This window comes from Neovison vison, chromosome 1, assembly GCF_020171115.1.
Source record: "Neovison vison isolate M4711 chromosome 1, ASM_NN_V1, whole genome shotgun sequence".
In the NCBI taxonomy this organism is placed as follows: domain Eukaryota; kingdom Metazoa; phylum Chordata; class Mammalia; order Carnivora; family Mustelidae; genus Neogale; species Neogale vison.
This window is the reverse complement of record NC_058091.1, coordinates 11,802,212-11,822,027: the sequence shown is the minus strand read 5'-3', so window position 1 is coordinate 11,822,027 and position 19,816 is coordinate 11,802,212. Positions and strand designations below refer to the sequence as shown.

Here is a 19,816-nt window from a genome sequence, read left to right as displayed (position 1 = left end):
GTTAAGAATCTAGTATTGTTTGGGCTAGAAAAGAGAGAGGTAAGAGATGATTTTATCACCTTCAAGATATAAAGGATCTTTGTGGAAGATAACCCCCATTGGTGATTTCTCAGGTCTACAGAGGATGAAAAGAAAGAACAAAGGAGCTTAAGTTTAAGCAGAAAAGATCAGGTTTGGCTAGGAAGCAGATGTAAACCTGCTCATGTCTCTGCCATGAGGGTGATGAAATTTGAAATGACTTCTAAAGGAGACTCTGAGCCAGGCAGCCATATCAGTCTCCATGTTGGATGCAACGTTGAGCACAAAAACAAGTTTGAGAAAAATGACGTCTATCAGGGGTCAGCAAAGTCCTTCCTGCAGGCCAAATCTGGGCCACCATGTGATTTTTGGATAGCCCATGAGCTAAGAATGACTTGTACATTTTTAAATCTTTAGGAACAAATAAAAAGAATGTTCCATGACAAAATTACATGAAGTATGATTTCAATGTCCATAAATAAAGTTTTATTGGCACACAGCCATGCCCATACCTTAACGTATTTATTGTTTGTGGCCACTTTGATGGTGGTAATAAGAGTAAATTAAAGCAGTAGAGTAGTTGTGACTGAGATCATACAGTCCATGGAACCTAAAATAATTATTCTGTGGCCCTTTACAGGAAACGTTTCCTGACTGCTGACCTACATGATTGTAGCCACTTACGTACCACATGGGATTTTTTCTCCAAGGTTTAGAAGCTTTCTTTGTTGTAGTAAAAATGGACCCCCTTGGGGTCAGCTGAGGAATATAAGCGGCACATCCTTTGAAGCATCTTTGAGAGAGCTTTGGGTCCACAGAAGAACACACCAATACTGCTGCTGCAGAAGGATAAGATAAGGAAAGAATGTGTTACGCAGGAGCAAGGCTAGCCAGAAACCAAGACAGAGTCATAAAATTAGTGAGGTGGTTGGAGTTGTGACTTGACTTATTTTTCTCTACTCACTTCCTTTTCCTTAGATTCTCTCTCCTACTCTCATTGCTATGTTCCCACACAGGCTCCCAAAATTTCGTTAGATCCTAAAACACACAGGCAGGTGGAGCCTAGGAGATCAGGGGAGGCAGGGCTGTGATGACTGGGGAGGGAGTTTCAATGACAGGTGATAGCACTTGGATTTCTGGTCCAGTGACCCTGATTCATGTCCTCCTGGATTGGTGATTAGAATGTGAGGTTCCTGCTCTGCTTTACTCATCACTATTCCAGGGGCTGGAATAGTGCTTGGCACACAGCAAAATAAAATAAAATAAAATAAAATAAAAAAAATACACATTTGTTGAAGGAATGAATAAATGGTTCTGTTGATTATTATCTGCATGATCTGGGGGAGGATCTTAATCTCCACATGTGCAACAAGAGACTAATAACTCCATTATATGTTTTATTGGAGAAAAACGAGATAATGCACTCAAAAAGGTTTAAAAAGAGTTATTATTAATATCTTGTTCAGTCCGGCTTTTTTATAGATAATAAAATTTATACTAAAGTGATAGCAGCTTTGTTTATTTTTTCTGCTGGAATGCCTTTGGTTTTCAAAGAAGGCCAAAAAGAAGAATTGGAAAGAGAAAGACATCACTGAAAGTGGAGTCACCCGAAAGCTGTCATCTCTAGTCAGGGGGTTTCAGAAAATTGTGTGGAAGAGGTATTGTTGCATATAGTGACTGTCTCCCCGTGGCTCAGACCCCCTGGGACCACAGCTGCCAGCTCTTGTATGTACAAAAGACACTGGTGCAAGGATGCAGGTTGTCTCTGGAAGTCTGGTGCAGCCAGTCTCTACAGGGACTTATGGACCCTACTTCCCTTGTCTTGCAATGTTCTATTCCTTATAACAATTTCCCAATCTCTGCCACAAGTGAGTGAGTTCGTCTGGTCTAGAGCATAAGCTCTCCTACTTTGTTGTGCATAAAATCACCTAGGCAGATTGTTAAAACCTAGATTCCCAGGCTTGAATCCAAGGAATGCATTTTTTAGCAAGGCCCCCAGACGATACTGAAGCACATGGTCCTATGAGCCATACTTTGAGAAACACTGTCTTGGAAAAATTCCTGGGACTCTAGGACTGGTCCATCCAGCATCTCTGCTCCTTGATAGCTGGCTGTAGTTGGGAAGTTCTTCTATAGCCTCGTTCTTCTTAGCTTATATGTTAACATGGTTCTCTGCCATGTATCCAATCCACATTTTAATTATGTGTTCCAGGCCCATAATAACCATGGTAAAAATTGATGGTTCAATTATATTCCAAACTCTAGCTTCAAAGGAACTTATCAAGTGGACTCATTCGCAAATGACAATATATTTAAAATATATAAGTACTATTTTCGAAGCTATTATTTGCATGGCGAAATTTGAGAAAGTGCCCTTTTAGAAAGTATTTTCCACGAAAAAATATGAGTTTATGATTTAATGAAGCAACTTTAAGGTGTTTATAGAAATAGAAGATGCTGATTAAGAATGCGGTGGGTTTCACCACTCTGTTGCTGAGGAGTTTTGGGTACGTTTATTATCTCCTCAAAGCCCCCCATTTCCTCGTCTATGAAATGGAGTGCATTATAGGGCTCCTAGAATCTCTGACAGGATTTGCCAGGACGTTGCAGATACAGCCTTCCGTCCCGTGCTCGGTGCACGGCGAGCCTCAGCAGCAGCCCACACGCTGACCCACAGGATGTCTGTCTGCTCCACGGAGCTGAGCAGAAGCTGTGACGTGGGCTGTTAACACAACAATGATTACAGCCCCCCGGGACCAGCATCCCAGCACTGGGTTGTTGGAATTCTGAAGTGAAACATTTTGAGTGATAGATGGGTTGGGCAAAACCCTTCCCAGCGAAGAGCAGCAGCTTGCCTTTGTGTCTAAGACCCAGAGGTATCCCTGCATCCGTGTTCAAAGATGCCCTTATGGGTGGTGATATTTTTCCATTCGCGTAGGTGTCACCAAAGAGATTGCCCACTGGCCCATTCCCAACAGGCTCGAGTTGCCCTTTCGTTTGCAGTCGTAGTGACTGTTGGCAGGTCCTGAGGATGCCTTTTGATGCTCTGCCTTTAAGACTCCATTTCAAAGGGTTCTGACTGCTAGCGGCCAGGTGAACCACTGGTGTCCCCAGCCGTTCACAGCAACCCTGCCTCTTTTGAAGTTGTGGCTATTCCGCTGCACAACGAAGTACACACTTTGCTGTATTCATGTAACTGTCATGATTATGCGGGCACCAAAAAGTCTCACAAAGGCCATTCATTTTCTACCTTCACTAGCACTCTGTGCCTTCCTGTCCCCGCACAGGGCAGCCGAGCTCTTGCCTTGCTTGCCCTCCTCGGCATTTGTGGTTTCAAGTGTGGAGATTTCTTGTCACGAATGCATACTGTGTGACTCACAGAGCTGAGAATCTGCACAGAGTCGGTAAGGCACAGATGCGACAGCATTTTTTTTTTCTTTTTATGAGGCAATGGACAAGTGCAACAGAACCCTAATGGGGTTGGTAGAGAAAAAAAATTCTTCTATAAAGTTTAATTACCCACGATTGCTTAGAATTAAAAAAAAAAGATTCCCTGTAAAAGAAGTATAAAAACACAAGGCATTATTCTCCGGTTTACAGCCTACAAGCTGCAGAGCTTGCACATGAATGAGGACTTGGATCTAGGACAACATTAACGGCATCGATCAGTCTGGGCTGCTGACTTTGATGAGAAAAGGACAAATTTTACATGAACTGCAAAGATGGTTTTAACATTAACAGTATTATTTTTAACTCTGATAAACAATAGAGAGAATCTTCTTATTCCCCTATTTATTTGCTAAGTAGCTATTGTGCTCTTTTCTGTGGGGTTGATGCATTTTTTTCAAAACAGTTCAGCGATGCTGTGCATGTAAGGCATCCAAAATGTCACCCACCAGGAGATTTCCGCTCAGCAGAAATATGGGAGAGGGGGTGTGCCCGGGAGTAATCCCACCATCTTGCTGGATTCCCAGGTTCTGCTGCCTTGAGCCCTTCTCTCTTTAAATTGTATGTTTGTTTTTATGTGTTGGCTTTTATGCTTGGTAAGTTATAACCCTGTAGGGGCAGACCCTAAACCCCATTTAAAAAAAATCAAATTACTTTATACCCTGAGTGCATTCTGCAAATAAAATCGATAAAGAGAAGCTTCCCATGAATTTATGGAGGCTTAGAAAGAAGACAAGGAGGGCTACGAACTTCGTATCAGACAGTGGACACAACTTCTGGTTAATCTTTCCTAGAGAATGTTTTTCATTAGAAATTCCTCCAAATGATTCATTGTATAATTATATTTTGTACAACACCTTCTTCTCACAACCACAGATGATAATTGTGTTGGCCAGCTTTTTTTTTTTTTTAAACCCATCTCCCACTTGATTTGCAGCAGCCTGCTCTGTGACTTTTCTCTGCATCCTAATTACTCCGTGGTTCATTAGGAGCTACAAACGTTCCTAACAGTGCTTCCCCACCACTGAGAATTAACTTGCAATTCCCACCAACTCCATTTTCTTTGGGAAGAATTTGGAATCTGATCCCAGCTTCCATATCCATCTCATGGTCCCTTCACTTGCTGATGCTGCCCACTGTGCTTAGCTTCATTGGGCACAGACAAAGTTCCTGCCTTTGAAGATGGTCATGGTCCAATAGAAAATGAAACAAGAGAGAAAGAGAAGTAGGTGACTTGAAGCATTGGATTCCAGGGAATGGTAGAGCCATTTTTCTGCCCATCTTCTCTCCATCCTCTCTCTGATAAAACATATTTCTTCATCCAGAAATATGCTAATACAGTTGCCATATCTAATAATTTTCTAGGTAAAACCATCAAAGACACTTAGGAAAATAATGACAAATCCACTTGTGCTCACCCAACCTCCCTAATCTTTGCTACCACAATTAGAATAAAGCCAGTAATTTTCACGGAATCTTCACCTGACTCTAAATGGAGAGCTGGATGTCCTCTGGTGAAAAGGCACTATTGAAATATGCTGACCATATCCCAGTCATAAGTAAATGATGGCTTTATTTTTCTCCCAAAGTTATAATTTATCATGTGTGGGGTTTCCACTTGGGTCTGTCTCTTTTGGTATTCTGAAGGCTTCCTTCTTATAACGAATGTTAAGACTATCCTATTAGATAGAGGCCCTGTGTGCTATCATCAGAATGTGATTTTGTCAAAAATATCATTTAAAAACATTTGCACATATGCATGTACAAATGAGAATTGGAGAGTGTGCACACAAGCAAATGTGGTTCCAGATGGACACATTTACTCGATTTAGTATAAAGGTATTTTTACATTTCTGAAAACAATGGGTGATCTAAAATACATTCCTGCAATATGGAATAGAATTTCCCAATCATATGGTAAGTCGGCACCTTTCTTCATCGTTGGGTTGGATTAAACAGTTTTAACAAAAGGTGGTACTCTTCTGAAGTCTTTAGTTGTTCTTTCGAGATAAGAGAAACACTTCTACCTACGTTGTGAAGAAATGGCCAACTCTTCAAAGTTTTTATGGTCATTAATTACATAAAGTTTTAGATCTACACAGCATAAGGAAGTTATTAGCACATAAGTCAAGAGTGGCAAATTATAAATACGTGGTGAAACGTAAGATCAAAGACCGAAATCCTATGGAAAATCATTTTACTCAATTAATTAAGAACAACCAATCCACAGATCCAGTCGGTTGAGTATATGCACGATGTGTGTCTATCCAAAGAGTAGCTCGATGTGACAAAGGTACATGTTTTTTCATTCTGTGTACCTTCTTGGAAATGATCCTTGATTTTCTGATTATCTTGTGAAAGCTTGCGAACAGGTTGAGACTCTTTACAAAAAATGAAATACAGTTTCCATTTTTGGGAAGGATAAACATTTCTATAGATTAGGAAGACATGACTCTCAGTGCCTGTAATTAACGTACCATATTTTAGTTGGGAGAATGGTTTTCATTGTTTTGTGTTTGAAGTACTTTTCTGGGCTTGTCCAACATAAGCAATGTACAGTGAATGTCACATGCCTGTGATTTTGAGCCAATCAAAGGCTTACTTTCTATATATTCACTCACTAGTCAGTGATCTTCTTTTAAAACTAGAGTTGTGTTTTGTAATATAGCTGATAAATTACAAAAATTAATTGCAAAATAAAAACAATAGAGTACACTTTCCCATTTTTCTACTTTCGGTCTTTGATCTCTTTTTAATTTTTTCCTCCCCTTTCTTATTTGTATTCATTTTGATGCCCATCAATTTGTTTCTCTATTACTGTTATTTTTGCAATTTTCTGGTTCCTTTGGAGCTTGCACTATTCTCTTTGATCTGCTTCCCTTCAAGCTTTATTTTTGGTGCTATTTTTCATGTTCTGTAAAAAAAAAATATTTTTGCCCCTCTTCCCTTTATTCTTTTAACTCTTTCTTCTTAGAACAAGAACAAACTCCAGCTTTGAGTGAACAGGTAAATGTTTTTAAAAGAGTAAGCCCTAAGAATCCTTGGCTTCGTGCTGATGAATAGAAATGGTTGAGAGCGTACTTCAAAGGCCCTCAAGAACAAAGAACCTTTTCTGAGGCCACTAACAAATCCACCAATTCTTTCTGACCCATCTTTGCCAAAAGATATGAGCTAATGACAGGAAAGACCTATCTTGTAAGAATAGCCAAGTAGGCTTGGGAACAAACATATCCTTGACATAATTAAGGAAAAACACACTGTTTATCTCTTTAATAACCATCTTGAGGAAAATTAATGTTACTTTGTCCTTTGTGCGGAACAATAATTGGATTGTGTGTTTCATTTATATCTGGACAAAGGCCAGGATATTGAAATACTTCTCAAAATTAGATTTTCTTGTTTAAAAATTAGATTTTATTGGCATTCTCTTTCTGAGATTTCTTCATTAAAAGCTTCATTAAACATAAATCTTCTTTTACACAGCAGAAAACAAAATTATTTTAAGGAGGTCATTTTAAAAGTCTTTTGGAAGGGGGGGTGCTAAGCTCTCTACTGGTGACTTTTCTTACCAAAAATCAGGCATTCCAGGGAAGAAATGATCATTGATCTTTGCATACATGTATCTTAACATTAATTACATTGATAGTTGGAGCTATATAACAAGTTATTTTCCATTGTCTAAGGCTGTTACAAATGAGCTATTTTTAAAATTTGGGAGCTTGGAAGTATGCTGTAGAGTATTGATTTGGTGACAACCTTAGGGGGTGTCTTTAACTCTGGGGGAGATGAAGTCATCCATCAGGAAGAGTTTACATAGTTAAAGTGCTGAAAAGCTCAATTGGGTTTTAAGTACATTTACATACTAAATTTTGATTACAGCTTCTGAACAGGAATGAGCACACTCTTCACAAGGGCAACAAGAAAAGTGACAACTCTGTGGTTTTCCTGCCTTCAAACTGTTTCCTACTTCTCATTCTGGGCATGCTTAGACACACGCTTCCAAGCCACTTCCCAATCCAACGGCTCAGGCAGTGTTAATGCAAACTCAGCTCTGTTCTTGTTCTCCTGGTGCTGTTTCTGGCTCACAGCTTTCCGAGGAAAGGATCATTAAATGGTTTGGTTTAAAAGGCCTTCTTCACTGGGCCACAAATTTCACGTGTAACAGAAATAAACATATATAACATGATTCATCAATAAGGTGCAATTCTTAACAGAATGGTCTTAGCTATAAGAACTCAAAGTAAAGATGTATGTGTCCCTGTCAAAAGCCTGCAAGTGGGAACATTCATGCTATAACTGAAAACTAAGTGTGAAAACATTAATCAGGTGAGTAGTTTTTTTCCCCCCCCCCAAAAGAAGAAATACCAACAAAGGAAACCCTAGTCGTGGTTGTAACATATGAGCTTGTAATATTTTGTTAGTTCTCCACCCACCATCTTTTTAAGGAACTCACCAATAAAATGATGCAGTCTTTGCCCCTGGATAAGTACCCCATGGGTAGGAGATGTAGATTGGTGACTTCAGGGTTCAGAGAAGGCTAGGGGTTTAGGAGTCAGGACTGGATGTTGAACAGGCAGCACAAGGGAACCAGATTTTGAGGCTCTGGTAGTTGCATGGGTTCAAAGCACCACATTTAGAGAGAAGATGGGACACTGGAACTGGATTCTGGGCCAAGAATCAGCAAGAAACGAGGCAAGAAACAAAGTGGTGTCAGCGGGTTTCAGAAATGGTTCTTGGAGAGTCCCAAGGCCACTTGGGGCTGGTCTGGCTCTCATAGATCATCTGAGCCTGAGCTGAGCCTGGGGATGGAAGTAATGGCACAGTTGGTCCACTCCCTCCCTCCCTTACACCTGAAGTTAAAGGTTAAGATTTACTTGGCTTCGCTCATTGGAAATTCTTGACTCTCAGGACAATTCAAGGTCAAAAGAAGGTCTCCACTGCTTCCAACGGATTTGTTCCTGAGCTGATGCAGGCACGGTGTGCTCAGGAATCCAGAACCTCTCAGTTTGGGTCTGGGGGTTCTCAGGCAGGCTGCCACAACACAGGGCATACAGAGTTGGCTGGGGGTCTCACAGGGCTGGAACTGCACAGGTTATAAAGCTTGGACTTGTCTACTCCTTCCACATGCCCCTCCTCACCATACCTCCTTCAAACAGCTGGTCTAGGGAGGTCTCAAGAATTTTGTGACGATTAATAAAAAAGAAAGTGGAATAGTTCTAGCACAAAAAGAGTACTAGAAAAATGGATGAAAAAGGCAGCCAAACTGACCAAAAGATGATTAATATTCACCAGAAGAGTATCCCATAGGGCAAAAACCATGCGAGGGAATGAGGGAAGGTTTCAGGGTGCAAGGACCCTGATGAGAGTCCACAAAGCAGCAGCACCGGAACTTCTGGGAGTGATGGTAACAGGGAATTAGAAAGACCCTAGTAGATTTTAATTTGCTCGTAATGGTTCAGTACTGATAAGGTGGACAGAAGAAAAGACAGAAAAGTCAGAAGAAGAGATGTAAATGACATGATTAATCTGATAGCTACAGGTAATTTATATTAAACTCTGTGACCTGAAAACAGAGAGTATGTTGTCCTTTCCTCCAGATATGGTGGTCCTTTGAACTTCTGTCTATCTGAATTGGCTTCTTTGTCTATCTCGTCCAGTTTCCTCGTTCTAATACAGTTCACATCTAACATCTCCCAGGTGTACATCTCCAGCCTGAACTCCTCTGACTCTTGACTCATATTTACCTGCTTGCTTGACACCTCTGCTTGAATGTATAAAAAAACCGAATTCTTGATATCCTGTGCCTGCAAATCTGCTCCTCTTAGTCATCTCCAAATTAACAAGCGTAAGTCCATTCTAGCTTGGGTCGTGCCAGACTCCCATCTAATCCATCAACAAGCAATGTCAGCTCTACCTTCACAAAACACTGGCATCCAGTTGCCTCTCAGCACCTGTGCTGCTCCTAATCCAAGCCACAATACTGTTCACCTCTTCTGGGCCTCTCCACTTCTGTCCTAGGGCACTTACAATTTATTCTCTCACTACAGCCAGAGGTAATCTCATTAAATATAAGAAAGATCATGTCACTTTTATGCTTAAACCTTTGAGTTTGAGTGGCTTCCTCTCTCAGAATAAAATCCAAAGCCTTAGAATGGTCTGTAACTGTCCCCTAAGTTATCTATGCTATATGCCTTCTGCCACTCTTCCTCTTACCCACTCTGTTCCAACCTCACTGGCCTCCTGGATCGTGCAAGGAACAGTGTCTGCTGTCTCAGGATCTTGGCACATGCTGTCCTTCTGCTCTTTGCAGTTATTTATGTGGCATACTTCCTCATTTCCTTGGCCTTTCCTCAAATATGGAAACTATTCTTTAAATAAGGACAATATTAGGACCTACCAACTTTTAAGAGCCATAGGTGATGGGGATTCAAAACAGAGACAGAGTTAGGGGACATAGAATAAGAGTGATAAGTATTGGCATCAATGCTTTGCACTTGACCAAATTATGTATTTTTTGAATTATGAAAACAACACTGTGGCCACAAGGTATCATTCATGTTTTATAATAGGGCCCCAAATCTCAAACAAGCTACCTTGTCTAGGGTCACATAGCCAGTAACTTCTAGGATTAGAAAGCACAGACTTCACTCCTGTCTTGTGGTCCCAGAACAAATGCTCTTCCTCCTCTACGTCAAAGTTTATTATATCATAATAATGATATAATAACAAGTGATATAATAATAGTAATAATAATGATAATGACAGCAGTTAATCTTTACGAATTCAAAGCACTAAGTCAGTGGTAGGGTACATAACCTGTCCAAAACAAGAAGGTAGTTATGGTGGAATCAGGATTTATACCCAGGCACTCAGGCTCCAGATCCTGGGTCTTTAACCACCACATTAAGTCTCTGCTTGGTCTTAGAGCACTTTTCTTGTGCTTTGCTGAACATGCTAGATACAGTTTACAGTTGGACATAAGTGAATTCTCCACTTGGGTAAGTTGCGATCAACTGTATTCACGAACATTTCTTCAAGACCTAGGTAGTTTAAGAAGTACATCTTAAAAAAAAAAAAAAGGAGATACCATCTTCGATTGAATTTAAGTGTGAAACATTTCAGCACAACTGCTAATTGTCAGATGTTGAAATCCAGTCAAGCAGAGGTCTGTGGTTTCTGGAAAACTCCATGACCACCCTTTCTAAGGTTATTTTCTCCCTGAACAAGGTGCCCCTACTACAAACTGAGGAGCTCGTGCCCTAGACTTTCCCACCTCAGCACCAACCTCCAGGGAGGCTCTCACAGGCAGAGGGAAGAGAGCGCCTTACCCGGGGTGAGCATAGGCCATCTGTCGGAACTCGTTGTTCCAGTTAGGTCTTCCGTAGAACGTTTTCTGCTTTAATCCTGTGACCACATCGGTACTTTCATCCCAGTGTAAAGCAATGTGAACAGCCTAAAATAAAAATGGTGACATCAGGTGATATTTAGAAAAAAAACACCAGGAAACGCCTTCTCCATAAAAGATCAAATAATTATGTTCATTTGTAGCTTGAATACTCAAAAAAATCTCTCATGTGGCTAGAGATGGTTATCATTAGTATCAGAAATCACTGATTTTGCATTTTGAGATAGATATCCCATCTCATTTATCTTTGTATTCCACCTTGGGCACTACTGAAACAAAGGGTTTGATGTACACCTGGGTAAGGCACAATAATGTGAACCTGGGAAGAATTTTCTTGATTCCTGATGAGCATAGTACCGTAAGTATGGTTAAGGGAAAGGAAGCATTAAGCTATTACCTTTTCTTCTGCCAAACGTCTCAGAAATTAATCTCTGCCTCTGTCCCCATTCACTTAGTATTAAACCTTAGGGATTTGAGAAGGGCACTGCCAGATTAGAATGATAGGAACCATTCAGGAAGGAGCTGGATCTTATAATCTGTTCTGCCTAGTGGGTGGAACCAATATGAAGTGTACTGTCCAGGTTCTAGTGCTGGGAGAAGGCGGAGTCTGGCAGACAGACTCTTGTGGCCAAGCACAGAGAGGAGCAGGGTTGGAGCTCCATGACCAACCATTTGCCTTCAAATTATATAAGAGTGCACAGGCATCAGGTAAGTAGTGGTCAATAAATGAGAGCCTAGGGCATAGCACTGCCTACTGATGATATTTCAAGTTGCTGAATCCTGGTAGCTACTTTCCTTTTTACCTCCTGGGATTTGTGTCTTCTGTGCACATCTCCTTGACACCCCACAGCTCTTGTGTTCATGCGTTTCACAGTTTTTGGTGCTCCATTTGCTCATGTCCTCTGACTCCTCCTGCTCCTGAGCAATTTGGCTAATAACCCTGCTGGGCCAACCGTTACCCCAGGTGAGACCCCAACAGACCAGTCAGTGATGGTGGACAGTGGTGGAGTTGCAGAAGCCTGGGCTGTAAGAAGTTGCCAGCAGGCAGGCCTGATCCCAGGTGGCAGGGATCCTTTTGGAATGGAGTTTGGGAGGAGGGGACTCCAGGACAGGGAGCAACAGTAAGAGGATGGCAGGATCCTCTTCTTGGGCAGGTTTATCAAGACAGAGAAGGAAGCATGAAGTAGGAGACAAGAGCTCAAGTCAGGTGGTAGTTGAGGACTGAGCCTTGAAAAGTGGTAGAAGCTGTTATCAGAACTGGAAGTCAAGGTCAGAGTTGCGTCAGCCTCCAGATTAGAGCAGCCCTCTTGCAGCCCCACAGCACCTCTTGCTTAACAGTAGGATTGACTGGGGCCATACAGTCTGCTGGTTTCAGCTGTGGGCAAAGAAGAAGGCAGAGGCAGCCAATTTACTTTTGACTAAGTGCCAGACCTAATGACCAGCTCAGGCCTATTCTCCTTGGTTTCTCTGCCAATCACATGGCTGAACATTGCTTCTCATTAATTTTTTATGCATTATAAAATCCTGTTTCTTCTACTTCTTTCTCTGACTCTTCATTCAAGGACAAAATGTCAGATTTGTTTTCCTATGATCTTCTCCTGTCTCACAATGCATCTGCTTCCCCAGTCTCCAGTCCCTTTTGGGCGATTACTCCCCATTTTCATGGTTCCAATGAGCATCATCTACAAAGACGACTACCAACTTTCTCCCCCTGCCCTCATCTTCCTGCCCAAGTAGAATCCTGGCAGCATATTTTGAACTCCCCAAGCATATTTTTACATATTTTTTTCTGTTTCTTCAAATTGATCATCATAGGTCAAATGAAACTTCAAGTAATATGTGATTCAACTTCCTTCCACATACAACTATTGAGTAATTCCTAAATGCAGGCAGGGTACTATGGGTGAGCAGTATAAAAAGAAAGAGAGAAGGCCTCTGCTTTGTGAGGAACTGGTCATCAAGCCTATGTGCACAATGTCAATGACATAAGTCAGACCAGAATCCTTCTTTACTAGATATGGAAAGAAAGTGCTCTTGGAGAACGAGACAAATTACCCCACAGAAGCCCCAAGTACCTTTGACTAAGAGAATTGGGGATGGCCAGGTCTTTGAAGAACCATTCCATGTCTAGACAGTGGGGAGGACAGAGGATGTTAAGTGGCTGTCAGGGAGAGGGAACAGAGAGGGAAGACATGGAGGGATGCAAACACAAGGCTTGTCTGGTAGCTCTTGAACAAGAGGGGCATGAGGAAACACAACAGAATGAGTTGGTTACGGTCAGTCAGGAAGGGCCTTAAAGTCCTTGAGGAGAAGTTCGGGCATTATTTAATAGAAAAAAAGGGCCCTTTTCTACTTATGTTAGTGGTACTGTCAAACTACCCATCAGTGATATTCAAACATTTGGAATTCTATTCGTTCCATATTTCTCAGCCCAGTGTTCAATTAATCTCCAAACCCTGTTGATTTGCCCTTCATAATACCTTTTCCATCTGTCCCTTCTGTTCTTGTCATTCTGCCACGTTGAGATTATTGAATTCAGTTTAACAATTGGCTATTTCTAAAACAGCCTTTTGATTCCTCGCTGACAGAACGCACCAATTATTTTTTCCTGGAATTTGAGCATCTAAAGAGTTTCAACATGTCATGACAAAAATTTAAGTACACGTCTATTTTAATTTATTTCTATTGTTAAAGAAGTCTACCATAAAGCATACTTTGAGAAGGGGCAGAGATATGATGGGGCAGAGTTGTATTGTCATGAAATCAAACAAGGCCTCGGATCTCAAAACTCCCAAATGACTGGGAATTCAGAGATGGGCACAAGGAAGAGCAAGTACAGTACTTGAAAGCAAACAAACAAACAAATAAACAAAGGCTGTATTTGTACTTCATCCAATGGATCATTAGTCAAAAATCCTGTTTGAATAAGGGAAATGTTTGTTTGGAAAACATACTTAACACTATTTTATTCATTAAGATGTTTTAAGCCTCCTTCTAAAGGAACCTGTATTTCCCCAAAGGAAATTATCCCAAAAGAATACATATTTAAGACCAATGGCAAATAAGACCCTAAAAATTCATTTAGCTACTGAATTTTAAGCTAAGTCTTACCCAAAGGTACAGAGTCAAATTTCAGCTATGTCCTGTAGGCCTGTGTGTGTGTGTGTGTGTTTCTGAGAGGCAGGGAGAGAGCAGGAGTAATCATACTCAGGAACACTTTCATTTGTGAATTTGGTGATTAATGCAAATCTTGGCTCAGACATACTTTCCTTAAAGTAAATATCAACAAGATCAATGTACATTTCATAAATCTACTGATCACTTCATTGTTAGCTTCCATATTTGAGGAGTTAAATAAGATTTATTTATTTATTTTAAAAAAGATTTTATTTATTTGACAGACAGAGATCACAAGTAGGCAGAGAGGCAGGCAGAGATAGAGAGGAGGAATTGGGCTCCCTGCTGAGCAGAGAGCCTGATGCGGGGCTCGATCTCAGGACTCTGGGATCATGACCTGAGCCAAAGGCAGAGACTTTAACCCACTGAGCTACCCAGGTGCCCCAAGGAGTTAAATAAGATTTAAAACTTAGTCGTTATCATTCAATATTGTCAACCCTGAAATTCTACCCTAGTGCAATATTTTGATATACATTATTTTTGGTAAACGCAACCTTACTATTTCACTGATACAATATGGTGCAGAACATGTGCCACAACAGACGATCCTCTTGATCTTGGGTGAATGAACATATGTGCACACACTTTCAAGAATGTCTTAAGAGAAAGAAGTCTCTAGATAAATCATGTATTCATAATGATTGTTTTCTGTAGATGCTCATATACTTCTTAACACAAAATGTCGAATGTAAACACTTGGGTGTTTTTTTCTGCTAACTCTGAATAGCTCAAAGCATAGAATTAGAACCAATCAGGAGCCGAACAAAACAATACATCTGCACGGGAATATTCACTCGATGTCACCAAAATGACAAATGCAACTTTAAGTAACCTAATTGTTCTCGGATTTCCATGCTTAGGATTGTCTTCCTTCCATTAACCACTTCTTTCCCAATCTTCTTTCCTATTCCTCAACAAGTTAACTGTCAATTTTCTTTTTATTGCTATGATTTGAATAGCTCTTTCTAACCTGGTTTATTTTACTCTTCTTTTCTTTTTAAGAACATGCAAATAATTCTTTCATGCCACCAGATAACTATATAGCTCATTATTGACACTGTTCCTCTGCTTTTTGCTCCATTATTAGATGACTTATGTAATACTGATTATTCTAAGAGTTTTATCAATACCTGATTTTCATCCCAGCCAGTAAGAAATATATGATAACTCAGAAAATGAGCTTTCCCCTGCTCACTCATAAATGTTTCCAGCGAGAGTAAGAGATCAGCAAACCACTCAAAAGCCTTTGGATCCCGGCAAATCCAGTAGAAATACACCTGTCAAGAGAGAAGACAAGAGAACGGATTTGTCCCTCTTTTCATAATGTGCTGATAATCACAGACTACTTTATCTCCATTAAATTATTTGAGCTCAAATGGGCACTTCTGCAAAATGACATGCTTCTCTCTGCCAGGGAACAGTCACACTGTGATTTCTTTTGAAAAATTTCACATTGTGTTTGAAAAAGTCCAGAGTGAATTCAGAGTCAGGAGTCTGTGGGTTGTTGCCAGTTTCACTGGATGAGGATCAATTCACCACATTCCTGGCTGTGCTTCTTTTGAACGAGGTTAATAATCATAACTAGCTGTGCCTTTCACAGCTCCCAAAGGGGGATAAACCATTAGACCAACCCCCTTCATCTTTACTCATGACCTAAGCTTGGGATTTGAACTGTCTTCTCCAGAGACCCGAAAGGCTTGTGCACTAATCCACTTCACCATCACGGCTTTTGACTTTCGAAGGGTGGAGATTATGGCAATTGCTGAACCAAGACACACAGTCCAGAAGTTTCCCTCAGCCAAACATGTCAGTGTCCAATAAGTCTGGTGGGTGTTGGTTACGGTTGTGTGTCAACTATTATAATGAAATTATGTCTAAGAACATTTTTTTTTTTAACTTTCTGTGTTTAGCAAATGGCATGTGACAAGAAGTAGTCTGGGTTTGCTGAAATAAAGGCTTAGTTTTTGTGCTTTGAGTTTTAGGTAGTTGTATCTAGAAGAAACCACAGGAGAAAGATCTGTTAATTCTCCTGATTTTTCTCACACTCCTATTCCTTTCTGCTTACTACTCTTTCCTGCACCCCTTCCACAAAGAGACTTCTCTATTGCTTAACAAGATTTACCACTGGGCTGGCCTTGACCTCCAATGGGAATACTCCTGCCTCCCCTCTCCACCGGCCAGCCTGCAAGCTCACAATCATGATGAAAGTTATATTTGAGATTTAATTAACAGATCAAGTTCATGAGGAGAAAAAATTCACAGAATATGTTTCAAGCTAAACATCTTGCCTATTTTCTCCAGGTTTGTACAGGAGTTTATAATATTAACAGTCATTAAGAGCAAAAGCAAGTGAGGATAAGACCTTTTCTCTTAAGAAAACAGATAAACACAGGGGAAGGGGGGAAAAATAGAGGGAAGCAGACCACAAGGGACTCTTAACTACAGAGAACAAACAGAGTTCCTGGAAGTGGGGGAGTGGTGGATGTGCTAAATGGTTGAAGGGCATTAAGGAGGGCCCTTGTTGTGTTGAGCACTTGGTGTTGTATTAAGTGATGAATCACTAAATTCTATTCCTGAAATCAATATTATACCATATGTAAACTAACTAGAATTTAAATAAAAATTTGGAAAAAAAAGGAATTAGAGCCCAATATTTGTTGGACAGCTATGACTCAGAAGGCACTTTCAATACTACTCCCAGTTCAAATGATAATCTCCAAGTGTGTTAACCCCCAAAAGGAGTATCTTTCTCTTTGAAGTCACACATCTGAGTTAATGATTCCTTCCACTGAAGGTCCCATGGGCCCCCACAAGTATAGTGATTGTGTTCACCCACTCATTGACTCAGCAAACACTTACTCTATGAGTAAGCATAGTGCTTACTCTATGTCAAGACTGTTCTCCTCTCCGGAACTTCAAGAGCAAACAGAAGAGGCAAAAATCTGCTGTTGTCCTAGAGACTGCATGTAGAGGGAGAAGGAAGATGGTAATAAGTAAAACATAGAGTACATCAGAGAGTGGTAAGTACTATGGAGATACACAGAGCAGGTTGGAAAGGGCTGTAATCCTGAGTCAAGTGGTCAAGGGATGGAAACATTTAAGCAAAGACAAAAGGAAGCAGAGGAATCATGGTTAGGGCAGGAGACTTACAGAAGGAGTGGGATCTCTGGGGAAGACTCAGGGGGCCAGTGTGGCTGAAGTTGTGAAGGAGGGGAGGGCAGTAAGAGATGAGGTCTGATAAGAAGGCTGGGAGGTATGGACATGGGGTTTGGGGCCATCTTGACTTCTACTCTAAGTGAGCTGGGAAAGCACTTCATGGTGTTGAGCAGGGGAGCTACAGGGTCTGAGGAAGGATCAGGAGGAAAAGTCCCTGGGAGCCTGGAGGCCAGAAGGCTGACCTGATAACCAATGTTGGTGATTAGCACTGCTCTCTTCTTTCTTTTCACTTTACATCATGCCTAATCTAAATTATTCTTTGAAAACCTGAGCTCTCCCTTTGACTTGCTGTGCTCCCGGTGGACACAGAAAATCTATTGACTGAATTTAATACCATTCTTACTGATGCACCTCCCCTTCCTTCCTGCTCTCGGTAGTTGTTTTACCTAGAAACATTGATGGTGGCATTTGGATGAGAACAAACATCATTGATCTATTTTCTTTTATTTCCACTCCTTAAGAGATGTGCTTCAGATACATTCATATAGGAACAATACCCCACTTACTTTTTAGAAAACTTGTCAATTTCAGATCTAGTCTCAATCATCCTTCCTTGAAAAATGCCCACATCTTAGCTTCCTGCTCACATTGACCCTGCTCCTTTCAAATAGAAATCATGCCTGTCCTTGCTTTCTTGTGGCTTAGCAGTGTGTCAGCCTTCTTAGGGCTTGCCAAGCCTTTTATACTTTTTACTTCCTTGTAATGGCTTTGTGTGTTTTTCCCTCTGTAATTGACTTAGAGGTGACACTGGGCAGCTTTGGTGCAAGAGGCAATGAAGGAACACTGAATAGGCTCAGAAGTGCTTCAGGCAGAAAAAGAAGAAAAGAGGCTTTGAACAGAGAAAGAGCCTATTTACTTTGACTCTCTTTCATCCTAACGGTGAGGGACACTCACTGTGAAGGGACAGGGCAGTTCCACTTCCGCATTTCGTCCAGTAGGAAAGACCTGGTCGCCGGTAGAACAAATATCCCAGACAACACGCTACACCTCTGTGATCTGCCCAACACTCGTCCCTCCTTGGTGTCCAAAAATAAAAAACCCCAAATCAGTTACCTATCTAAAGCTTGGCTTCCAGAATTCTGTAGCTGATATCAGAGGCCCCAAATAACTTAAGGTTACTTGAATAAGTTTGGTTTAACAGAAAGCCATCTTCCTTCAAGAGATGAAAGTTCTGAACTTTCATTGGAACAAAGTTACTGCTTCTAACAGGACTCATCCCACATGTTTTTGTAGATCTAATGGAGTCCCAGATGTTTCAGGAGATGACTCCAGGAGTGGACAATGGTTTTAGGGAGCACCGTGTGCGTGTGGCCTGTTGCAGGCCTTCGGGTCACATGTTTCCTGGTGTGGACCACCCGTCCTAAACTCAGCCACCTCCACTTCGGAGGGCCTGGGTGTGAGCCACACACAGCACTCTGTTCTCTGACAGCCTCCTCCTCCCCATGTTCCTTACAGCTCTAAGAATTCTGCAGACTTGCCCATGGACAAGGTCAAGGAGATCTGAGGCCAGAAGGAAATGAGCCTGTGCTACTTTTTGAGAAATAATTTCAGAAAATGAAGTAAGAAAAGCTACTCATCTATTTTACTAGCAGAATCCACAGATGTTCCTGTCTCATGGCCTGGATAGTCATCCCCAAACACAGCACAACATGTGTTTCTTTGATCCCAAATCCATTTCCTGAGAATGGAATGGGGGTAAAAAATTATTTATTTATATATCTATTTATTTATGACCTAGAATCTCTCCAAAGAAGGAAACTGTACATGAGGACACAGTTTTATGATGCTGTGTGGCAGAGTAATTAAACATTGTGAGCCCTTGAGTCCTCTAAACTGTCTTCGACTCCCACCTTCACCATCTACAAGCTGGGTAACTGGGGGAAGTTTTTTTCTTTTAACTTGAACCTAGATCACTGCATATATAAACAAACAAAGAAAAAAACCCTCTAGAACAAGCAACCTGTGAGTGAGAATGAAAAGTATGGTTCATGGGAGCATTTGGCACAAGGTCTGACACAGGCATTAAGTGCTCAGAGCTGTTAGTTTTGAATGCTGCTCTCCTCACTGTCGTTTGGAGGAGCTTACAGAATGAATACACACATTTATATTAGAGACAGCAAAGGGAATCTTTGACTTACTTGGGGGTCTGTGTTCCCACTGGGCACTTGTGAATTATAGAGGTGATGATCTCTGAGAAGAGGTAAAGCCCAACTTTATCTCCAGCACCAGTCTGGAAACCTTAACATTGATAAGGATGTGTTGCCAACTGAGGAACCCCTTCACTAGCAAAGCACACTCCACGCTATGTGTGTGCTATACAAGATGCAGTTTATGGGGTGCCAAGGTTAACCCTGACCTTGACCAATGCCTCCACCCAGGAGAAGGCCAATGGAGTTGCACTGTGACCTTGCCTTCTTCTGGACAGCGCCTTCTGTTCCCCACTGTTATGAACTGAGTATTTGTATCATCTCCAAATTTATAGATTGAAACCCAATGTGATGGCATTGGGAGGTGGGCCTTTGAGAGGTGGTTAGATTTAGATGAGGTCATGAA

At 41.1% G+C, this 19,816-nt stretch overlaps 1 protein-coding gene across 1 annotated transcript in view; it reads right to left on the bottom strand.

The window, feature by feature from the left end:
• Window positions 1-730: 730 nt before the first annotated feature.
• Window positions 731-19,816, bottom strand: part of NOX3 (NADPH oxidase 3) — a 56,053-nt gene continuing 36,967 nt past the window's right edge. Inside the window, exons 11-13 of the mRNA XM_044243367.1 lie at window positions 15,178-15,324; window positions 10,794-10,918; window positions 731-857 (exon numbers count right to left, since the gene is read on the bottom strand). Of these exons, the coding sequence (XP_044099302.1) occupies window positions 731-857; window positions 10,794-10,918; window positions 15,178-15,324 (399 nt within the window). The remainder of the gene's footprint in view (window positions 858-10,793; window positions 10,919-15,177; window positions 15,325-19,816) is intronic.